The sequence below is a fragment of the Camellia sinensis genome, chromosome 12, assembly GCF_055761805.1.
Source record: "Camellia sinensis isolate YWXY chromosome 12, ASM5576180v1, whole genome shotgun sequence".
Lineage (NCBI taxonomy): Eukaryota > Viridiplantae > Streptophyta > Magnoliopsida > Ericales > Theaceae > Camellia > Camellia sinensis.
In genome coordinates, this window is record NC_138972.1 from 83,461,995 (window position 1) to 83,483,771 (window position 21,777).

The 21,777-nt window shown below is 33.1% G+C and overlaps 1 protein-coding gene across 2 annotated transcripts; it reads left to right on the top strand.

Moving 5' to 3' along the window:
• The first annotated feature begins 1,963 nt into the window (after window positions 1–1,963).
• Window positions 1,964–7,956, top strand: CTF7 (protein). 2 transcript variants are annotated; one of them, XM_028212169.2, is made up of 6 exons: window positions 1,964–2,429; window positions 2,579–2,816; window positions 3,649–3,744; window positions 3,841–3,909; window positions 4,426–4,772; window positions 7,558–7,956. In XM_028212169.2, the coding sequence occupies exons 1-6, from the start codon at window positions 2,254–2,256 to the stop codon at window positions 7,697–7,699; spliced, it is 1,068 nt and encodes a 355-aa protein (XP_028067970.1). In that variant the 5' UTR covers window positions 1,964–2,253; the 3' UTR covers window positions 7,700–7,956. The 2 variants fall into 2 exon arrangements, with proteins under 2 accessions (XP_028067970.1, XP_028067971.1); XM_028212170.2 differs by lacking the exons at window positions 3,649–3,744; window positions 3,841–3,909 and having other exon boundaries at window positions 2,164–2,429; window positions 7,558–7,854.
• The last annotated feature ends 13,821 nt before the right edge of the window (window positions 7,957–21,777 follow it).

Consider the following 21,777-nt stretch of genomic DNA (forward strand, 5'->3'; position numbering starts at 1 on the left):
ATAAAAGATTTTATAATTTTTAAAGAAAAACAATTAATTTTTTTGCAAAAAGAAGTATATAATCTCAGTATTGAACAAAAACTTCAGCAATCTTCTTTACAAAATAAAAAGAATATATATATTGCTTTAGAATTTGAATCAGAGATATGTAGTGACATTCCTAATGCTTTTTAGGATAGGAAAAAACATATTGTCACTCTTCCATATGAATATGATTTTGATGAAAAACAAATTCCAACAAAGGCTAGACCTGCACAAATGAAGAAAGAATATATGGAATTATGTAAAATTGAAATAGCGGCTCTTTTGGATAAAAAATTAATCAGGAAAAGTTATTCTCTTTGGAGTTGTACTATTTTTTATGCTAATAAAAATGTTGAAATTGAAAGAGGTGCTACTAGATTTGTTATCAATTATAAACCTCTGAATGATGCTCTGAAATGGATTAGATATCCAATTCCTAATAAAAAAAAGATTTTTTAGATAGTTTACAAGATTTTGTTATATTTCCCAAATTTGGTCTTAAATCTGGATATTGGCATATACAAATTGCTGAACAGGATAGGTATAAAACTGCATTTGCTGTACCCTTTGGGCATTATGAATGGACATCACTCTTTCTATTTTTTTACATATTTTTTTTTATAAAAATTTAAAAAATTATTATAATAAATGTTTTTAAACGAGGTGTCAATTCCCCAACTTGTAGTAGGGCTGGGCATAGGTTTATCCGACTTGCACAACCCGCCCTATCCGACCCTACATGCACACGTATGGGCGGTTTCACAAATACAATAGGATAGGGTGTGGTTTGGAATATAGGAAGTTTTCGGATTGCGAGCTTGAACTGCACCCGCTGCAACCCGCCCGCACATAGAATATATAATTTTTATTTATTTATTTATTTTTAAAAAACAAAAAAAATTTGGACCATTGTGCATTCATGCATGCTCTTTGCATATGAACAACTTTCAAACATAATGGTATTGATTTCTCTTTTATTCCAACTTGCTGCAGGATATGGGCTTCAGTTTTTTTGACTAAGGGGTTCAAATTCCTTCTTCCCTCCACAATTTAGAGTAATGTATGCTTAAACTTTTTGTTATGTAGAGTGACTGTAGCTTTGGTTTTTTTATTTGGTAGAAAAAAGCTTGGCAACTTAAAAAAATACTGCAACTCTCTACTTGTCATATTTTTGTTTCTTTTATTAAAAATTGAATTTGTGCTCTATTTCAAATGTGTCTAATTTAATGTTTTTGATGAATTATTGGTTTTGTTGGTGTGATTTTGCTATTAGTATTTTTAAAGAAATAATTTTTTAAAGAAAAAAGTCCAAATCGCAAACCGCATGCAACCTCCCGCACATCTGTGAACCCTATCCACACAAACCACAAACCGTATTGCGGTGGTTGCAAGTTGATTTTTTTCCAAACCACATAGACGCGGGGGGGTTAAAACCGAACCGCAAACCGCACAAATTTGATCTACAACCACCCCTAACTAGTAGTATGCAAGGATTGGCGAAATGTGTCCCAACTAGAAGCCATTGGCTCAAGACCTCAACAATTAAGAAGCTTAAGACAACAACTGAATATCATTAAACTCGTGGGTTTGGGCAAAAGAAAATGGGATTTGCATGATTTGAACCTTAACACAATTATAATTTTTTGTTAACATTTATTTTGATAAAATAATGTAAAAAGTATTTTTTAAGTAAAACAAACAAAGCATTAATCCATGTCCACAAGAAAGGTTATAAGAAAAATTGATGGAATTGAATCTGCCGCTCAAAGTCAATTATAATTTCAAATTTTTGTATATTTTTCATTATGTATGGTTTGTTTCGATTTTGAAATTTTGTACACTACTAATACAAATCAAACTGTTTGAATTATTATATTTTAATACTTTGAGCATTAGAAGATAAGTGATCAATATAATACAATTTTTGTTATAAAAATTAGAAAATAAGATATGTATAGACTAGTTTTCATAAATTTTTTTTTTCATTAATTCTCAATATGAAATTTTATGATTTTTTTATAAAATCCTTCAAACCTCGTACAAATCCTCCAACAAAATCGAACCATAACACAAGAAAAACCGAACCGAAAATTGTAACTATTGGGCGCCAAAATTCAATCACAAAATTTATTTGGCGGCATAAACACAACAAAACCTAAAAAAGATCAATTTGTTCCAAAACTCAACTCTGCTGAGAGAGAGACACAAACGAAAACAGAACACAAAAATATGCAATCAAAGATCATTTCATTCTTCAAATCCTCTTCTTCTTCTTCTTCATCTTCTGCACCCAAATCCCCAGACCCACCTCCCATTTTCGATGATTTATTCGGCAATGAAGACCCAAACAAGAAAGAACCAGAAATTCGCATCACCTACCAGCGTAGAACTCCAAACCCAGATAGGTACTCTCTCTCTCTCTCTCTCTCTCTCTCTCAAAATAGTGTTTTTGTTCTATTTCTTGAAATCAACTGTATACAAACTGTTTAATGATAATTGGTACTTATAATGTCGTTTATTTTGTGGGTTTTTCTTGGTCTTTTTGTTGGATCAGTGAAGTGCCAAAGAGCTCTGATTTGGGGGATTTGTTGTCAAAACCTGTATCAACTGTACCTAAGAAAATTTTAAACAGAAAAAGAAGCTATGCCCAGTTCCATTTAGAATTGGGGCAATCTGATTTTCTTCTGCGTACATGTACCACATGTGGGTTCAAATATGCTGCTGGTGATGAAGGGGATGACAAGGTTCACAATACATTTCACAAGAATTACACTCGTGGTATTCAATTCAAGGTACATCTTTTTTTTTTCTTTGTTCTTTTTGGATAAATTACAAGGGTCTGGCTTGGTCCAGTCCACCATCGGACTGGACCGCGCTGTTGGGCCCGTGGGGTCCACCACAGGTTCTGTTTTGAAAATTTAAACCGTTGAATGTGTAGAATTTGTCGAGTATTATATTTCTGTAAAAAATTACGTTGATCGGATATCGATAGCTATGTGTTTAAAACAGTTTTTTATCAACCGTTAATTTATTCACCGTCCATTTTTTTTATACAAAACTGATTTGATCACATAGTTATTGATATTCGATCAACGTGATTTTTTACAGTCACATAGTACTCGACGAATTTTACACATTGAACGGTTTAGATTTTCAAAACGGGATCCGTGGTGGGCCCCTACGGGCCCACCAGCACTGTCCAATCCGATGGCGGATTGGACCAAAGCCAGGCCCAAATTACAAATATACCTTTTGAATTTTGTTTAAAATATAAATTGTTTTGTGTGGTTTGAAAAATTACCCAAAAAAAAAAAAATTTACTTATTTTTTTATACAATAATAAAAGTACTTGAATTATTAATTGAAATAAATTTCTTATATCTTTATATGTTAATTGACCGATGATGTATTAATAAAATGGACTATTTGTTATAAAATTAAAAACTTTGAGTGGTGGGATGTGATTTCTAGAATTATAAAAGAAAATTTATATTTTAAACAAAACTCATAGAGTATATTTATAATTTATCTTTTTTTTTTTTTAAAAAAAACAATTTTGTAAAAATTTGCTTATGTGGTTTGTTTAGTGGGATGATTGGTTGAAACAATTTGCTCATGGTATAGGGTTGGCGCAACGAGAAAAATGTTTGTATGCCTTCACTACAAGGGGGGCGAATAATTTTGGTGTTGGAGGATGATCCTGCTCCTCAAAGGAACAAGGTTCAAATTCACATTTTGGGTTGTTAGATAAGTATGTAATCGTAGAATGCAATATGTGATTTTGGAGTTTCAATTGTGGAACTTTTGTATTGGTAGGTTCGGGAGGTCGTAAAAATGATGGAGATGGAGCTTGGAGATGAATGGATATTTCATAAGCACTGTAAGGTTATTGATTTAGGCCCTTTGCTTGCACTTAAGACGAAATAGGTGTTCAAATATTGAAGAAGCTAATGTACTTTTTGTGAGTTCAAAAAGAGTAAATCTTTTACAGAATGAGACATAAATGTCAGACAGATGGTGGCTTCACCATTTGTCTCACATTAGTGTCCCATCATGTGAAATTATTCAGTGTTCTTAGCATAGTTGGTTCAAAAAATAGTGCCTTATACTTGGTTTTTCAATTCATTTTTGGTAATTTTTCTCGACAGTTTTGGGTTGTATATAAATTTGTGCTGGCAGAGTCATATAGATATCTTGATTCATAAAAACATATATTTTACTTCCGATTTATGCATGAGTTTTGCTTCTTGAATAAATCCCAATTTATTTTGAAATTTGATTGTTTGTAAGCTCAGAACTGAATTTACAGTTTTCCTTTCTATTGCTTTTTTCCATTCCAATTTATTCTTGATTTTTGTGCTCTCTCTGGCTTCTAGACTATTTTTAGGTTTTGTTTTGCAGGTGTATCTCTTTGTTGACTCTCAAAGAATTACCGGTTGTCTAGTTGCAGAACCAATAAAGAAGGCCTATAAGGCTCTCTCAAGCTCAATGGATGGAAAACCCGAATGTATTGTTACAAAGGAATCAAAACCAAATTCAACCACCCTTCAATTCGGTGAAGTGATTTTTCAGAGAGAAGTAATAAGAACCTCTTCTGCTACTAGTTCTGAGGTGTTGGAAGGGAACCTAAATGGAGCAATACTCTGTGAAGAGGAAGGTGTCCCCGCTCTCTGTGGCATCAGAGCCATTTGGGTCAGTCCCTCTAACAGAAGAAAACGCATTGCAAGCCATTTACTTGATGCAACAAGGTAATTTCGCAAACAAAAAAATGCTAGTTTAAGTGTCTTTTTTCTTCTTTTTTTATCTTCTCCTCCCTCTCTCTTTTTATGGTTTTTTCTGTTTCATTGCTGATAAGAAACAATTCATCCTACCCAAAAGAAATTAAGAAGACAAATGCAAAGAAGAGCTTGATTTAAGACAGCTTGTTTAAATCTGTCAGAGAGGGCTGCTAGATGACCAATTTCCCCAAAAGCTTAAGCTTGGAGAGCTCCAAAGATTTAGCTGTTGGGGAATAGCCAACAATGCATATCAAGATCTAACAAAGACAATCCTTCTAAACCATCAAATGGCTCTCAAATCCAGCTTATTAGGTGTACTATTCAATTTCAGTGGCGAAGCAATTAAACCTCACTCTTAAGGTACCATATGCATATTGGGAACACGATGAGGAGTTAGTTTTTCTTAGCAATGTATCTGGCTTATACATATCAACAACTGTAGGATTTGTGTTTCCTCATATTGAATGGAAAGGCATGAGCTAGCTGGGGTAACCCCCAATTTGTGAGACTCCATTTCCTACATAGCATAAGAAAAACTATAAATCTTCCAAAGATTAATTCCTTGGATGAGGGCTAGAGCTTCAGTTTGAGTATTAGGTAGTAGCACATCATAAGCTCTACTTAGCCAATTTTGGATAGAATTTCCTTGCTTAAGAGGAATTTTCTGGCACAAGGGATTGAGTTGCAGAATATGTGCACTCTTAGGCCTTGTTTGGCATGAGTTAAATTAGTTACAAAAAGACAAAATTAATTAAAAAATTAATATGATAAAATACCATGTCTAAATCATAATTATTTTATTTTTTTCCTTTAAAAAAATCAAAAAAATTAGAAAATTCAACCCAAACAAGACCCTTTAGCCTTAAATTAAAAAAACTAATATGTTAAAAAGTCGACTCACTTTTCAAATGAAGCCATAGTGTGTTATCCTTTAGAATTCTTCCCATCACTGACCTTATTAATTAGCTTTTGTCACAATCCTCCGTCCTTATCCTATGCTACGGCTACAGTTTAGGTAAGGTGCACCATAATCCCAGAGTACACGATCCCTAGCCATTAGATGGAATTTACCGGTATGCCTAATAAAATCGAGCAACAACCAATCCGGTTGTTTTACAGTTAAAAAAAATAAATAAATAAAAAAATCCGGTTTTTCAAAACCAAAAACAATTGGCATATTGGCCCACAGAGAGAATACTAACAAGCAATTAGTAGTTTTTTTATCCAATACATGTCTGTCAACATCACATACCGTATAATATTAGTATGCAAGAATTTTGGTAGTCATGTTTTTCTAAGATACTTTCAAATACTTAGGTTTTAAGCAAAAGTATTGACCATTGCATATTTGTATTTATGCCAGTTAATTTTCAATTCTCTTTAGAGAGAACTTGAACTTGGCTACTTTTCTTCGCATAGTTTCATTTCATTCTCTTCTCCGACAGTTAGAATTGGTGTTCGTTTGAATTTGTTATTAATAGGGCTGTCAATGAATAGAGTCATTCGTGAACAGGCTCGAATTTGACTCGTCGAAACTCAATTCGTTAAATTTTTATTACGTTCGAGTTCAAGCTTGTTAGAATGTTGATAAACAAGCTTAAATATACTAAATCTCAGCTTGTTAATTGGCTCGTTAAACATTTATTTAAATAATAGAATAAATATATTATTTATATATTAAATAATGTAAAAACATATACGAAAAATATGTTATTTATATATTTAAATAATATAAATGTAAGTAATAGTTAAATTTATTTTTATGTAAATAATAATTAACTATAAATAATATATTTATATAATAATAGTGGTAGATATTATTATATTGGTGAAATATTGACTTTTTTTTAGTATGTTTATATATATATAATTGTATAATTAAAGTTTCAATTGTAATTTTAGTATTATATGTAATTATGAATTTATAATTTGTTTGGCTCGTTAAGACTTGTGAATAGGCTCGAACTCGAGTCAGGGTTAAATCAACGCGGTTCGAGTTTTGTTTGTTAAATTTTTATTGAGTTTAAACTCGTTAAAATATTAATAAATAAGCCCAAATATATTAAAATTCAGTTCGGTTCGTTTGCAGCCTTATTAATGGACCTGCTCTGAATTATTTGTTTTTGTTGAACATTTTTGTGCAGTTGCTCCTTTTTGTGCAGTTGAGTGTGGTGTTTGGGAATTTGGGTTTGAGATTTTTTTTTTGATTTTTTTCACTAAAAGACAATTTTTTGCAAAATAAAAAAAAATACATCCAAACAAAGTATCACATCTAATCCCATAATCATTTCATTGTTTTTCTCACAAATATCACATCCAATCACAAAAAAATTCAACTATCTTTCCAAATATCAAAATTTTTTTATTCAATAATATCTTACAACTACAAAAATTTACATAAAAACTTACTTTCCAAACATCCACTTGTGTACTATCGATCCCCTTTGACTCCTAAAATAAAACATTGCATTTTTGTAGACATCTTGTTAATGTAATTGTCAAAGAACAGTGAGGATGTAAATTTGGGGACCTGTCATTTTCACCAAAAAATTCAAATGAAAATGTGGGTACAGATTTTCTCTTTCAAAAAACATTGAAGATAGAATTTGTTCTAAACTTTGCTTAAAAACTCAAATTTGTTCAAATGAACTTGAATATATTGTAATTTGTTGTCTTGAGGACTGACTCTGTATTTACTGCTATTCACCATTTTGATTTTTTTAAATTTATAGTCCCATATTTTTCTTCAATGCAGGAGAACTTTCTGCATGGGAGTCGTCCTCGAACGCTCTCAGTTAGCATTTTCACAGCCAACCTCAGCTGGAAAGTCATTGGCGACTAGTTACATCGGCACTGCCTCATTCTTGGTGTACAAAACCACTGATTTGGATTGCTAGGCCACATTTACCCAAATCATACATAAAATTACAAGCTCCAACCATTAATGAATCAATCTCTTTTTTAAACTTCCATGCTATGTTCTATGGATCCATTTGAACCAAAATGTTGCATAATGAAAATGAACAGGGTGTTTGTCCTATTCATTGCTGTCAAGGTTCAGCCTTCTTCTTTTGCCAGAGTTCACTTGTTTAGTACAGTTTCAACAAACTAAAATATGATAATCAAACAACAGAAGTTAAAGGCATTCTTTTCATTGCTTTTCAATAATCAATTTATTTAAATTATTTTTATTTCATAAATTATAAGTTGTATTAAATACTTTGCTATACTTTTAATTTCTCCCTGTGAATGAAATCACAAAGTACATACGTGATAAATTCTCTTGGAACCATTTGGTCCTGCAAATTATGCCAATGCCATTTTATTGAATAGATGGAACAACTTATTTTGAGAATAATTGTTTATTTTAAAATGACTAAAATATCCTTTAATGTAAATTATTCTGCCTAAGGTGAAGACAATTCTGGTTAGCTAGCCAATTAAAATGGTGGTGCCAAAGACAAGAAATTGAACATAAATTTGGCATCATGCTGTCTCATTGTGTATATAATTTTAAAGAAGTATTCAAAACCATTTGCCGATCCTCATGACTGTCAGTTGCACAAAACCGCCGCATCTCCACCAATTCATTTATCAATTTTTTGTTTTGTCACTATTGTTGATGACATTTCAAGCTACTTGGCCCAATCAATTTACAAAACATGTCTAAATTGGTTTATACCCAAGATTGATTTACTCATGTTTTTAAGAAGGCCAAAAAAGTGAGGTGATTGTTGACTATCGGGGATGGGATTATGCCCACAATGATAGTTGAAAATGGTGGTGAGCAGAAAGGGTATTGATGAAAGATTAAATGAAAACTTATATTCAATGTCAAAATAAAAAATACTTGATATAGATTGTCATCGGGCAAAAATTTGTTTATTAGTAAGATTTTGTACATCTTTTTCGAAAACATACTTAGCAGATTTACAATCAACACGAAGTAAAAATTTTTGATTTAAAATATCATCTTGAAATTTACTAATACATAAAACAGTAGATAAAATTTCTTGTCAAATGAATTTTATTAGAGAAATTATATTTAAAGAATAAAGTGTAAGAAAAAAAAATTACAAAAGCATTAAAGAAATTTTTAATTATGCGAGGAATGGGGAGTTAAAAAATAATCGCAAGAGCATAATATTTTTTTACTCTTTTGCCCTTTGTCTTTTGGGTGAATTACACTATTAGTACCTATGGTTTGAGACTTGTGTCATTTTGGTTATTGACTTTTCAATTGTGACACATTTGACACTGAATTTTAAATCTTATTCTAAATAAAAACAATTGAAGATATCATTAGATTTTTCAAGGGTAAAATTATCAATTTGATAAAATATAAACTAATTTGACCAAAATAAATGTCAAACAAATATTTTTTAATTTTTAAAAATTATTTTTACCCACTAAAAATAAAATTATGTAAAATTAATAAATCTTTTAAACATTTATTTATTTTTTTTACCAAATTAATTTTTATTATGTGTTTGAAAGATAATCATGTAAAATTAATTTTAAAAAAATTAATCATGTAATTTTTATTAATTTTTATCAATTTTACATAATTTTAACATTGGTGGATAAAAATAATTTTAAAAAAATTAAAAATATTTTTTTGACATTTATTTTTGTCAAATTAGTTATATTTTATTAAATTGACAATTTTGCCCTTAAAATTAAATAATGGTATCTTCAATTGTCCTTATTTGAAACAAGATTTAAAATTCAGGATCAAATGTGTCACAATTAAAAAATCAGGGACCAAATTAACACAAACTCCAAACTATAGAGACTATTTATGTAATTTGCCCTTATCTTTTTTATCATTCTCAGTGTACGCTCTAATCAATCACTTCTATCATTCAAAGATGCCATCAAGACCCATCCCTCCCCCAACCCTTTCAGCCAACTCAACCCCTCTCTATTGTCGGTACCATCGCAACATCCTACGCTCACTTCCCACAGTACTGCAACATCACAATTGCCATATACAATTGATATTCCAAACCTTGCCATATACAATTGATATTCCAAACCTTAAATCTCTATTCATGTTCAAAATATTGAAAAACGATTTGAGATTTTTGGTGCTTTTGTGGAGGATTCAATTGAGGAAAAGATTGTTATGGATATGAGAGGAATGGCTAGTATGGAAGGACGTTGGGAAGACAAAGGAAGGAATGAAAAGAGAGATTAAGAGAAAGGGCATTTTTGATATTTTATTGGTAAATTTTACTTTTTGTAATTATTTTTTGGATAAATTATTCAAAAATGTATTTAAAATACGAATTACATCATATGATTTTAAAAATTACAAATATCTCCTTATCATAAATTTTTATTTAACACAATTAATCGAAAAATAAAATTTCTAATTATTCTTATACAACAATAAAATTATTTAGTTGTTAATTGAAATATACTTATAATATCATAAAAAGTTGTTAATTGACTTAATAATTTATTAATAAAATGAATAATTTATTATGCCATTAAAAATTTAAAAAAACAGAATATAATTTTTAAAATTATATAAGACAAGTGTTTTAAGCATTTACCCTATAATTTGTCTATTTTTATCTATAATTTTTAATTTGAAAAAATAAACATAAGTGAACCTTAACCTTGATGTTGCCAGAGGAGGACAATGCTGTCCTACAGGCTGGAATGCAGGGTATGAACGTAAATAACTAACATAAATGGTGGCAATTCAACCCATAAAATTTTGAGAGCGTGGGGATAAAAATTAGCATACAGTGATAAACCCAACAGCACAAACCCACATCTCTCACACACACACACACACACACACACACACACAGCCATTTACTTGAAGCCCACGCATGTACTCAACTCAAACCCCAGAGAATTATACACTGCATTTGGGGCAAATAAATGTAATCTCGTATCTTAATTTTCATTGGTGTAATTTATTAAATCTATCACAATTAAAAAGATAAAGTAATGATCTAAAACCACCCGATAACTTCTCCAAAGATGTTTCCCTATATGAGTCCCGAAGCTAGTTGATAGCTTCCCTAACCTTACTCTGAAATCTGTATATAAATTTTTATCCCATAAATACCCCACCGCCTAATCAAATCTACAAACCCAACCCTAACCCCCTCACCTCCTCTCACTCTATAAAACCCTCTCTCTCTCGATATTCGACCCATCTGAGACTCTCTCTCTCGGTGAAGATGGTGGACGGTGGCGGAGCGAATTTTCCGGTGGTGTTCTACGACGGGGAGCGAGAAATTAACATGGGTAGTGTGAGGATTGAAGCCTCGCAAGATTTCAAGAATTTTCAATCGGGTCTGAGCCAGAAGATCGGAATATCTCCGAACCAGATCACCATTTACCTTGTTGATTGCAAGAAGCCCAAGTCATCTACCGAGGTTCGCCGGAAAATACCAGTCACCGGCAAAATGAACTTCGCGGCGGTTGTCAAGGAAACCGACTGTTTCTTCCTCGCTGTGTTGAAGCGGACGAGAAGGAATCGAAGGCCGAAGCCGAAGCAAAAGCAGGGTGGTGGTGGTAGTGGGGTTGAATTCGTTGATTACTTGCCGGAAAAGTTGCTTCTTCTCCGGAGAAACCAACCGGAGGTGAACAATCTAGGGCACTACAATCAGATTGCGTCGCCGGAGTTCTTGAATTACAACGAGAGGTTGATGAATTTGCAGATTCAGAGAGAGAATTACGCGATGTTGATGAACTCGAATGCGATTTCGACTCTGAATTTGGATTTGGGTTTGGATTCCGATTCCGATTCGTTTTCGGAAGAGAGATTTGGGGATTCGATCGCGACTCGACCGTTTTGCGAGGAGTGTGCAAATGCGAGAAGGAAGGGAATTACGGCGCCGTTTCACTGCTGCGTACTGGACCCGGTCGTTAAAGGGTTCCGATCGACGGCGGGACCGATTGCTCGGCCGCGTAAAAGCGCTTTACTCTGATCGATTTGGCTTCTCCAAGAAGCGCTTCTGAAATAAGCTTTTGACACGACTTCTGGGTTTGATCTTTGAATTTGAAAAGTTCCTTTTTTTTAAAGTTAACAATCTGCTGTGATTGATGATAGAATAGAGTAGATAATATAGTCATGATATGACATACACGCCCTTGAGAGTGGAGGGGGTATATTTGGTAGATGAAAAGTTCATCTACTGGTAGTGATTTTTGCCATTTTTTTTGTGGGTCATTGGGAAGAGAATCGAAAGAGATTTGTGGATTGGTACATTGAAGGGGGGCTATGAATCTAGCCCTTTTTTTTTTTTTAAATTTTTTTTTTTCCTCCACAGGTTTGATGATAAAAACCATGTGTGCATCCAAGAAGCAATTGGATGCTGGTTTGCCCAATGATTTGGATATATTAGTTCTTGTTTTTTGGATCAGAGACATGGATATATTAGTTGATGTCTTGTTTTTCTCTAGTGGTGGATATATGTAGAGATTTTTCCAATTCCAATGAAAAAAAGTTACATTATTTGCAGCTGTGTGAGTAGAGTTATAGGTAGCAAAAGTTACCATTTTGCTTCACTTTTATGTGATGTCTTGCCATTCGCTATTGCTGTGCTTGATATGGCTGGTTAGACTTGTTTTTGATTAAAAAAAAAGAAAAAAAAGAAAAAAAACAGTTTTACTCAGATTGATCTATTTATGATATATGTGGTTGGTTAGACTTGTCTCATATAATACAATTTTACTCAGATTGGTCTACTTTTCCTTTAAGTAACTTATGTTCATCCAAATTGCTCTATCTATATTTCATGTGATTGGTTAGACTTGTGTTTTTTATTTTTTATTTTTTTTATTATAAAAAATACAATTTTACTAAGATTGCTCTACTTTTCTTTTATGTCAACTTATGTTCATCTAAATTGCTCTATTTATGTTTTATATGTGGTTTGTTGACAATTTCACTCAGACTACTTAACTTTTTTTTTACGTCACATTTAATTTATTTTTTTTAGTTTATTTAAGTAATAGCTAATAACACCGTTGTAAGTAAAAATTACGCTAAACAATTTGACAGAGATTCTCAATTACAAGAATCTTAAATATTTCTCTTAGGACATATTTGATTGGAAGAATTAGAGCATGGAATTGGGATTATTAATCCATGGGTCCAATTATTTCATGTTTGTTTTGACAATTTATTTTAAGATTATTAATCTAATGGATAATTAATCCAACAAATTTGTAGGATTATTAATAATGGAGTAAGGGTGGGATTGTGAATACCACACTAATTTGATAGGATTATTTATACCTTACTATTAGTCTTGTGGAATCAAACAAGGCCTTAGAGTTTTATAAGGCAATCTAATATAATTAAGCAATAATATTGTACAATATATTCTTTATCATTTTTATTACATGATATTAATTATTAGTTAGTATGATATTAATTATTACTTAATATGATCTTGATGATTTTGATAATTACATGATGTTGATTATTACTCCGTAAATGTTACCCATGTAACGTCTTTAAAGCATGTTCAAAAAAAATATAACGTTTTAAAAAAAAAAAATAATAATCCTCTCTATCACCTTATGGCGAGACCTATATGATGTGTGGGTTCATGTGGCCCACTACTAGAAGAAATGTGGTCATTTTTGAGTGGAAAAGGTCGTGTACTTAACTTTTTATTTTTTGGTTGATATATATTTGTTTTGGGAAATAACATTACAGTTGAAATTTTAAAAAATTATTTCAAATACATCAAACATTTATAAAATTGACTTTTAATCTATCTACTTATTTATCTATATCTATCTATCTATACTATCTATATAACCAAATATAGTTATTAGGTCAAAAGACTTCAAAACTTGAATCATAAATTCTCATAATTTAAAAAAAATAAAATAAATACGGGGGATCTCTCTTTACCCCTCTTCTCACTATTCAAGTATTCTCACTTCCTCTCTCAATTTTTATCTAAAAAAATATTTAAAAAAATCAAATAATATCTTTCATGGTTGTGGATATAGATATGCATATAGAATCCTACATGTTTATCATTGTATCACATAAATTTAAATAATAATAATAAAAAAACTCACAACTCTCGTAACTCTTATTCTCACTTATAATATATATATACATATATATATATAAAATAAAAAAAAAATGTTAGCATTTACCTGATTCAAGTTTGCTTTTAAAAAATAAAATAATTTGATTTGTATTTAACAAAAGGTGATGTTAAATATCTTTAGCTCTTTATCTCTATCCCAAAGTTAAATTTGAATTTAAATACTAAACCTAAAAAATACATTATTATTTTAAATTTCCATATAAATTTGAACATTCACCAACAAAACCCAACATTGGAAACAAACCCCAACAACATCTATTTGTTTTTTTTTTTCTTTCTCTTCTTCATAGTCGTGATCATAATTTTTTTTTAAGGTATTAGAAATTTATATCTCTTAACTTCAAATGTTTATTTGTTTTTTCTCTCTAGGGAAGATTGTACAATATATATAAAGTTTTACAAGTAATCCTTCGAGGTCCATCATTTTTTCACTTGAAATCTATTTGGAGCCATAAAACTTCCATGCAATATATATATATTTTTTTCATCTTTATTCTATTGATAAAACTTCCATGCAATTTTTTTTCATCTTTATTTTATTGTATATTTAATGATAGATCTTTTTAAGTAATCTTAAAAGATTAAAAATATTATCTCATGTTTATCTTATTTTATCTTTAAATTTGAACTTAAATTTTTATTTTCTTCAGAACTCCCCATCTCTTGGAGTTTATCTTCTCTTTGAACTTGATTGTTGTCGATTCTCCTATATTTCAACTAAATCTTTTCAAAATTTATCTTCAAGTTGAACTTTATTTATCTTTAAAAATTTTCAATTAATTATCCATGTAAATTTTAAATATGATATAATTCCAAGTATGTCATTTGTCTAAGCATAATCTTTTCAATATAAAAACAAGTGCTTGAAAAATAAACCATGAACATGAGATTGAAAAGAAAAAAAAAATTGCAATCAATATTGAGCCCTTTTCGACTCTCCTTCAATGTGCCTAAACAATTTTGCATTAAATTTCAAGTCACAAGTGAATTTATTTATTTATTTATTTTTTCAATTGTATCAACTTTACATTTGAAATGTGTACTTACATGAGTTTTTGCCTTTGTGGAAAAGGGAGTTTATGTAAATGAATATTATTATTTTATTTTTTTGTAAATTCTATTTATGTTTTTGTTTCTTTTTCTTTTTTCTACAATCTGTATTTTTTTTATTTATTTCTTTTTTGGCTAATAATGTATCATTCAATTGAGATTTCATTCTATTTTTGAAGTGCTACTATTAATTTGTAACTTTTTCACTTATTGACTATTTGTGTTTAATTATTTTTGGTGTAGATGTTATATTGGAAGCGAAGTGATCATCAAAATTTATTTTGATATGGATTTATGTTTTAAATTTAATCACCAATTATATTTGGTTGTTGATTGTCATGTTGAAATAACTTATGATTAAATTAATTTTCAGGAACTCATTTCTTTTGAGACCTAGTCCACAAATTTCTTCTTTTTTTTTAAATATCTTTTTATGTAGATTCAAAGCTTAGGCAAATGCAAGCAATCTCTTATTTAAAATGTTAGGTTTTTTTTTGAATAATTTAAATATTTCTATTCTTTATATTTGTCAGTTCAATTTTAATGCATTTTCAAACCTATTTATGTTTAGTGAATCAATATAAAATTAAAGGGAAAAAAAAAACAAACCAAACAGCATGTAAATTTTTTTAACCACTAACTTAATATAATAGAAATTAAAATTAAAATTTATTTTATTTTAATTTAATTCATAATACTGTGTGGGTTAATTAATATATCTCTTATTGATTGAAAAAAAATAGCATTCTTTTATTTAATGTTAGTTATTTTGATTAATTATAATTTTAGTATGCTTTTGTTACTCCACTTTTGGTTGTCTTAACAAACTCTTATTACCTATTTGTTATGTTATGATAGTTTTCTAAAATTTTCCATGTTAGTCATTTTGATTAATTATAATTTTAGTGTGCTTTTGTCACTCCACTTTGGTTGTCTTAACTAACTTTTAATATCTATATGTTATGTGATGATTTACATAATTTATAATAATTTTCTAAATTTTTTGATGCTGTGAAGTATTAAAAATTTTGAATGATACATAGTAAGGTTTATATACACAAATTAAATAAAAATATTTATTTATATTAGAAAATACAACTAACTAGCATAATTATTTTATTATGTTCACTTTGTAAAATTCTGTGCATCGCACAAGTGACAACTAGTATTATAAGATGAGTTTTTTTTTTTGTTTTTTAATATAAATTGTTATCTCAGGTTATAATCTCCTCGCTCAGAATGGCTAATAGGACACCCTGGTGATCTCTGCAAGGGGCGCTGTCTTGGACCTGCGGGAGAGTAGGGAGGATTTTCCTGTTAAACAAAAAAAAATGTTATCTCAACATGAGAGAGTATTTAGGCTTAGTAGGCCTATTGTGAGACTAATTTCAACAATTTAAACTGTTCACTTTTTAAAATTCATTGAGTAGAATATTCACAAATTTCAATAATTCAAACTGTTCACTTTTTAAAATTCATTGAGTAGAATATTCATGTAAAAAATCAAAATAATTGAACATTGGTAATTATATGGTTGAATCATATTTATTTTTTTTAAAAAGACGATAAATATAATTTTAAGAATAATCTTCTATCTATTTTTTATAATACAAATTTAATTCAAACATATAAAAATCGATATCCGATCATTTTGATTTTTTTCATGAATATTCTATTCAATGAGTTCTAAAAAGTGAATTGTTCGGATTACTGAAATTGGTCCCAATTATTTCAAATACATCAAAAAGTTTATAAAGTTGATTTTTACTATTATAAGATGGATTTGATTTCTTTTAAATTGTCATCTCAACATGAGAGAGTATTTGGGCTTTGTAGGCCTATTGTAAGACCAATTTTTGGTAATCTGAGTCGTTCATTTTTTTAAATTCATTGAGTAGAATATTCATGTAAAAAATCAAGATGATTGAACAATGGTTAAATCATATTTGTTTTTAAAAAATAACAAATAAATATCATTTTAAGAATAACCATCTATCTATTTTTTATAATACAAATTTAATTCAAACATATAGATACTGTGGGGGCCAAATTTCATCAAGGTGAGGCCCATTAGAGTGGGGCTAAACTCGACCCAATCTAGAATCCCACGTACCACCAACTGATACAAATCGGCCATGAGAAAAGCCGACTAGAAGCCAAACAATGGGCCTGATGTGGGCCCAACCATGGCCCCGCAAGCAGTATAAAAGGAGGAGCATCGATCAGGGACAGGTATGTGAAAAATAGCAAATAACTTATAGGAAAAGAAAACACAAAGACTAAAGGTACTAACTGGCTCACCGGATGGGTAATTTCGGCACCCTCGTTCGGAGCGTTTGTTCCTCTTTCAGGTTTCATTTCAAGGATTAGGAAAGTTTGTTTGGATCATAGAGCATTCCCAAACCCCTTTCACCACAATTGGCGCCATTTGTGGGAAAACTCAAGCACATTTATGGCAGACGTAGCAGATGATCCTTCGCTCATTGCTAACGATGGTACACCAACAACTATGTTTGGTCCAGAGAATATCCTTGCACGAAGGGCCCTGAACTTTGACTCAATGGCTAAAACCTCCCATTCTACCTTGATGCAGGAAACCATGCAGATAATCATGGATCAAGCAAAACGGAATGAACAACATCTGGAAGATATGGCCCAGCACCGTTTAAATGTTGACCCAAAAGTTAAACCAGTCATACAGAAAAGTCAACGATCGACCGCAGAGCATACTTTGGCTGTTGTCCACGAAATTAATAGGCTGATGGAAACTGGGGCAATCCATGAAGTAACTTACCTTACATGGTTGTCCAATACCGTGGTTGTAAAGAAGAAAAACGGATCCTAATGTGTTTGTGTGGACTTCACGAAGTTGAACACGACCTGTCACAAGGATTGCTTTCCTCTTCCCCGAATTGACCAACTCGTGGATGCAATTGCGCACCACCAATGCAAGAGTTTCTTGAATGCTTACAGGGGTTACCACCAAATTGCCATGCATCCGGAGGACTAAGAAAAGACCGCATTCCGTACGCCACGGGGAACCTATTGTTATAAGGTCATACCGTTTGGACTAAAGAATGCGGGGTAACTTACCAGAGGCTGGTCACCACTATATTTAAAGAACAACTCGGCCGAACCATGGAAGTATTTATTGATGATATGGTGGTGAAATCCAAAGAAAAGCATTCTCATCTAGCCGACTTAGCCATGACTTTCGGCATCCTCCGAAAGTACAAAATGAAGCTCAATGCCTCGAAGTGTGCATTCGGTGTCGGATCTGGAAAATTTCTTGGCTATATTGTGAACCATTGCAGAATAGAGGCCAACCCGAGGCAAATCATGGCTGTTATAGAACTCGGTTCGCCTCAGTCGGCCTAAGAAGTTCAGAAATTGATGGGAATGGCCACCGCCCTCAATAGGTTCATCAGCTGTTCTTCGGATCACTGTCGACCATTTTTTCACATGCTTCAGCAGGGCAAGCATTTCAGTGGACTCTCGAGTGCCAGGCCTCGCTAGATGGATTGAAAACATATCTCCGTTTAGTGCCACTCTTGTCGACCCCATCACTAGGCGATTCGCTTATATTGTATCTAGCAGTATCCAATCGGGCAGTCAGCGCAGTGTTATTAAAGGAGGAACTTGGAGAGTAGCGACCAATCTATTATGTAAGCAAGGTAATGGTCGGCGGCGAGACACAATACCTACCATTGGAGAAGCTTATCCTGGCTTTTGTGGTGGCTGCCAGAAAGCTGATGCACTACTTTCAGGCTTATACTATAAAGGTACTAACTGACTATCCTCTTCGAGTAGCGCTCCGTAGCGAGGAAGCATCGGGCGAATCTCTAAATGGGCATTAGAACTTGGCCAGTATAACCTCTAATTTTTGTCTAGGACAACCATCAAGGGACAGGTGCTGGCTGACTTCATAGCCGAGTTTATAGGATGCCACTCCGACTTCAAGTCTGACTAACTCGCCCCTCGACCTCAACTAGATTGGAGAATGTATGTTGGAGACATTTGGTAGATGTATTGTGACGGATCATCTAACCAACGTGGCAGCGGGGTAAGCGTTGTAATCGTGACCCCCGAAGGGGCAATAATTGAGCATGCAGTCAAACTGGGCTTCGATGCATCAAACAATGAGGCTGAATATGAAGCATTGCTAATCGGCCTTCATAATGCCTATCACCTAGGTGCCAGACGATTATAGGTTTTCTATGACTCAAAGTAGTCATCAACCAGTTGAAAAGGAAATATGCGGCTAAGAACGACCGAATGACAGCCTATATGAAAACAAAAAATGCTTTGCTTACGAAGTTCGACCACCATGAGTTGAATCAGATAACTCGAGATTAGAACACACATACGGATGCTCTTGCTTGTTTGGCTTCAACCATTAACTTGGAAATCAAATGAACTATCGAAGTAGGATTCATCCCAAAGCCGAGTATCAGTTCCCCGGAACCTGTTTAGGTCAACACCATTGATTTAGGACCAAGTTAGTTGGATCCCATAACTGCATTTCTCTCCTTAGAACAGCTGCCAACAGATAAGAAAGAAGCCTATACATTGCGGAATAAAGCCCTTCGATATTACCTGTATCCCCAGGGAAAGCTTTACAAAAATTCTCTCTCAAGGCCATATTTGGAATGTGTTCACCCAGACAGAGTTGAGGATTTCTTGACTGAAATACACGAAGGTAGTTGCGGTACCCATTTTAGAGGGCGCTCATTGGCCCATCGAGCCGTAACGCAGGGATATTATTGGTCAACCATGTGTTCTGATGCCGAGAACTACGTAAAGAAGTGTGAGTAATGCTAAAAGTTTCCCCCATTAACTCATCTGCCTGCTAAAGAGTTAAGTTCTGTTACTAGTCCTTGGCTGTTTACTTAATAGGGCCTTGATATCGTCGGACCACTACCATGAGCTCCGGGAAACAAACGGTTCTTGATCGTTGCAACAGGCTATTTCACGAAATGGGTTGAAGCGAAATCGTTGGCACATATCCGAGATGTCGATGTTAAACGCTTTGTGTGGAAAAGTATTATAACTTGATTTGGCATACCTAGAGCACTTGTATCTGACAATGGCACCCAATTCGATTGTGGTGTCTATCAGGAACTATGTAACACATATGGTATCCGGCCCTATTTTTCCTCACCAGCGTACCCACAAAGCAACGGACAAGCCGAGGCCTCTAATAAAGTGATCCCAAACGGAATCAAGAAGAGATTGGAGAAGGCCAAGGGCAAGTGGGTTGAAGAGCTGTCCTCGACGATTTACTTGAGAAACGCTGTTCGCTTTGTGCTTCAGGACAGAGGCTATCATCCCTCTTGAAATCGGCTGCCCACTCTTAAGTCACAGGCTTTTGACATAGGTTGTAACGACATGATGTTGGCCTTAGATATGAATTTGATTGAGGAACACCGAGATCGAGCTCTTGCGCATATAGCGCGATATCAATAACAGTTTGCTAAATCGTATAACCAGCACATTCAACTGCTCCGCTATGCTCCTGGAGAATTGGTCCTCAAGAAAGTGTTTCCTGCTACTAAAAACCCGACAAACGGAAAGCTAGTCTCCAACTGGGATGGCCCTTACCAAGTTGATTCGATTGCCGGCACAAGAGCATATCGCTTTTCAGACATGGCTGGCAAAAGATTACCGCGACTATAGAATTCGACCCACTTGCGTAAATTTTATCATTAAACCAACTTGTACAAGATGCTAGTTCGTTTTTGTTTTTGTTGTTATACAAGCGTGTACGCATTTATGTAGTTACTTAGTAATACAGTACACTTCTTATTGCCTTCTCTTTTAAAACGACCAATTTATGAGGTCTCTAAATTTGGAGTGCCTGTCGTGCATGGCACGATTGGCCGAATAAGTCTCTGAATTCGGAGCGCCCTACGTGCACGATCACGTTTGGCCAACAAAGTCTCCGAATTCGGAGTGCCTTACGTGCATGATCACGTTTGGCTAATAAAGTCTCTGAATTTGAAGTACCCTTCGTGTATGGCACGATTGGTCGAATAAGCCTGAACGCCCTACATGCATGATCACGTTTGGCCAATAAAGTCTCAGAATTCAGAGTGCCCTACGTATATGATCACGTTTGCCCAATAAAGTCTTAGAATTCAGAGTGCCCTACGTATATGATCACGTTTGGTCAATAAAGTCTTTGAATTTGGAGCGTCCTTCGTGCATGGCACGATTGGCTGAGTAAGCCTCAGAATTCGGAGCGCCCTACGTGCATGATCGCGTTTGGTTAATAAAGTCTACGAATTTGGAGCGCCTTACGTGCATGATCACATTTGGCCAATAAAGTCTATGAATTTAGAGTGCCCTTTGTGCATGACACGATTGGCCGAATAAGCCTCCGAATTCGGAGCTCCTTACATGCATGTTCACGTTTGGCCAATAAAGTCTCTGAATTCAGAGGGCCCTATGTGCATCTCGTTTGGCCAATAGATAAAGCCCCCACATTTAGAGTGCCCTTCGTGCTTAAGCGCGTGATTGACAATTATACAAATTCCGAATTCGGAATGCCCCTTGCGTTCGACACAAATGGTCGAATAAAGACTCCGAATTCGGTGCATCTTACGTGTTTCGCGAATGACTATTATTACAGATTCCAGGTTCCAAATTCTGGAATTGACAATATTAAAATTAGCCATACCATAACAGTTTCATTAGTCACATAGATATTGGTCTTTAAAACAAATCGAAAGTCGGTTGCAAAAAGACAATATTTGTTACAAACAATACGACAGTATCTTTTACAGCATTTTAACTAGACTATATTTTTACAAATTTATGTT